Source organism: Nematolebias whitei, chromosome 20, assembly GCF_014905685.2.
Source record: "Nematolebias whitei isolate Nwh7 chromosome 20, NemWhi1, whole genome shotgun sequence".
NCBI classification, from domain to species: Eukaryota; Metazoa; Chordata; class Actinopteri; order Cyprinodontiformes; family Rivulidae; genus Nematolebias; species Nematolebias whitei.
Window position 1 is genome coordinate 39,839,975 of NC_056517.1, and position 1,368 is coordinate 39,841,342.

General features: G+C 49.2%; 1 protein-coding gene across 1 annotated transcript in view; it reads left to right on the top strand.

Annotated features, from left to right (window-relative positions):
* The window catches only part of dipk1c (divergent protein kinase domain 1C), a 17,221-nt gene extending 16,104 nt beyond the window's left edge, over positions 1–1,117 (top strand). Inside the window, exon 6 of the mRNA XM_037694018.1 lies at positions 1,058–1,117. Within this exon, the coding sequence (XP_037549946.1) occupies positions 1,058–1,117 (60 nt within the window). The remainder of the gene's footprint in view (positions 1–1,057) is intronic.
* Positions 1,118–1,368: the final 251 nt, after the last annotated feature.

The following is a 1,368-nucleotide window of genomic DNA, read 5'->3' on the forward strand; positions in this document are numbered from 1 at the left end:
CTATCTAGATCTGTACAAAGACAGATCTATCTAGATCTGTACAAAGATAGATCTATCTAGATCTGTACAGAGACTAATCAGAGCTTTATCACATCCAGACACTGATGGGACACACAGAGGCAATGAGGGGTTCAGGGTCTTGCCCAGGGGCACTTCAGCATGTGACTGCTGCTGGATTCGAACCCCCAACTCTTGCATTGGAGGACGACTGCTCTAACCACTGAGCCACAGCCGCCCCTCGTAATCGTGAGGCCGCAGGTTCGAGCCGGATCAGTTTGAAGCTCTGGAAACAGAACCTTTGTTCTGCTCCGAGCTTTCTGTCTGAGAGGAGAATGTGAAGACCGGATTCTGAGCGGACCCACGATCAAACCGGGACAGAACCAGCAAGTCAGAACGTCCTCACAACGTGGGGGGCCCATTGGTTCTCGTTTGAGGAGAAACAGAACCAACAGTCCGGACCAACGTGGTGGAGCTGAAACTGAACCCATTAGATGATCCAACTGTCCTGTCATGACCTTTGACCTGCTAGGTGCGGGCTGTGGAGTCTGAGACGGAGCTCATTGCACAGTCTGACCTTCAGGTGAATCTACTGTCTCAAATATGTTCCACTCTTCTCTGTGGAGCGATGAACTCCAGGTAGTTTGGACATGACCTTTGACCTTTCAGCAGCTGCTTCTCTAAGCTCATTGCTGATGTCTTCCCATCCTGTCCTTGTGCAGACACACCCTCCTCTGCTCTGAGAACTGTTGTGTTCAGAACGCTAATATTTTTCTGTTTAAACGTTCGTGTCTGCTGCAAACATCAAACATCTGATCAGAGTTCTTCTTCAAACTCTGAATGAGCCAGACAATAAATAAATTAAATTAAAACGTCAAGTCCGACTGTGAGGAGGACAGACAAACGGGGACGAAGACATGGAGCAGATTAATGAGGATGAAGCTGGAGGAGGACAGGAAGTGAGCAGCATCTTATCAGGCCTGACCCGACTGATGCTGCAGCAGATGCACTAAAACCTTCTGACCCACACGTTCATCTCCCTCTGCCTGAACGCTCACAGGACGAGGCGGGACGCCGAGTGTCCTCCAGGACCAAAGTACCGGGACAAATCAAGTCTTAGCGGACGACGCTCTGCAGAGGTTCATGTACAGATGTCCAGTTTTAAATCCTGCCGTTAATTTCTCTTTTTAAACAAGAACCAGAACAAATCGTTTCAGAAACGGTTTTATTTACCTAAAGCTGGGTCCACGGGTGGAGTGGACACCTTCAACCAACAAACATTTCACCGTTTTGTAGAAACTCAACCGCCACACCCGACCTCCACCTGCTGAAACATCCAACATGGCTGCCACGGCCAGCTGCTGAAACATC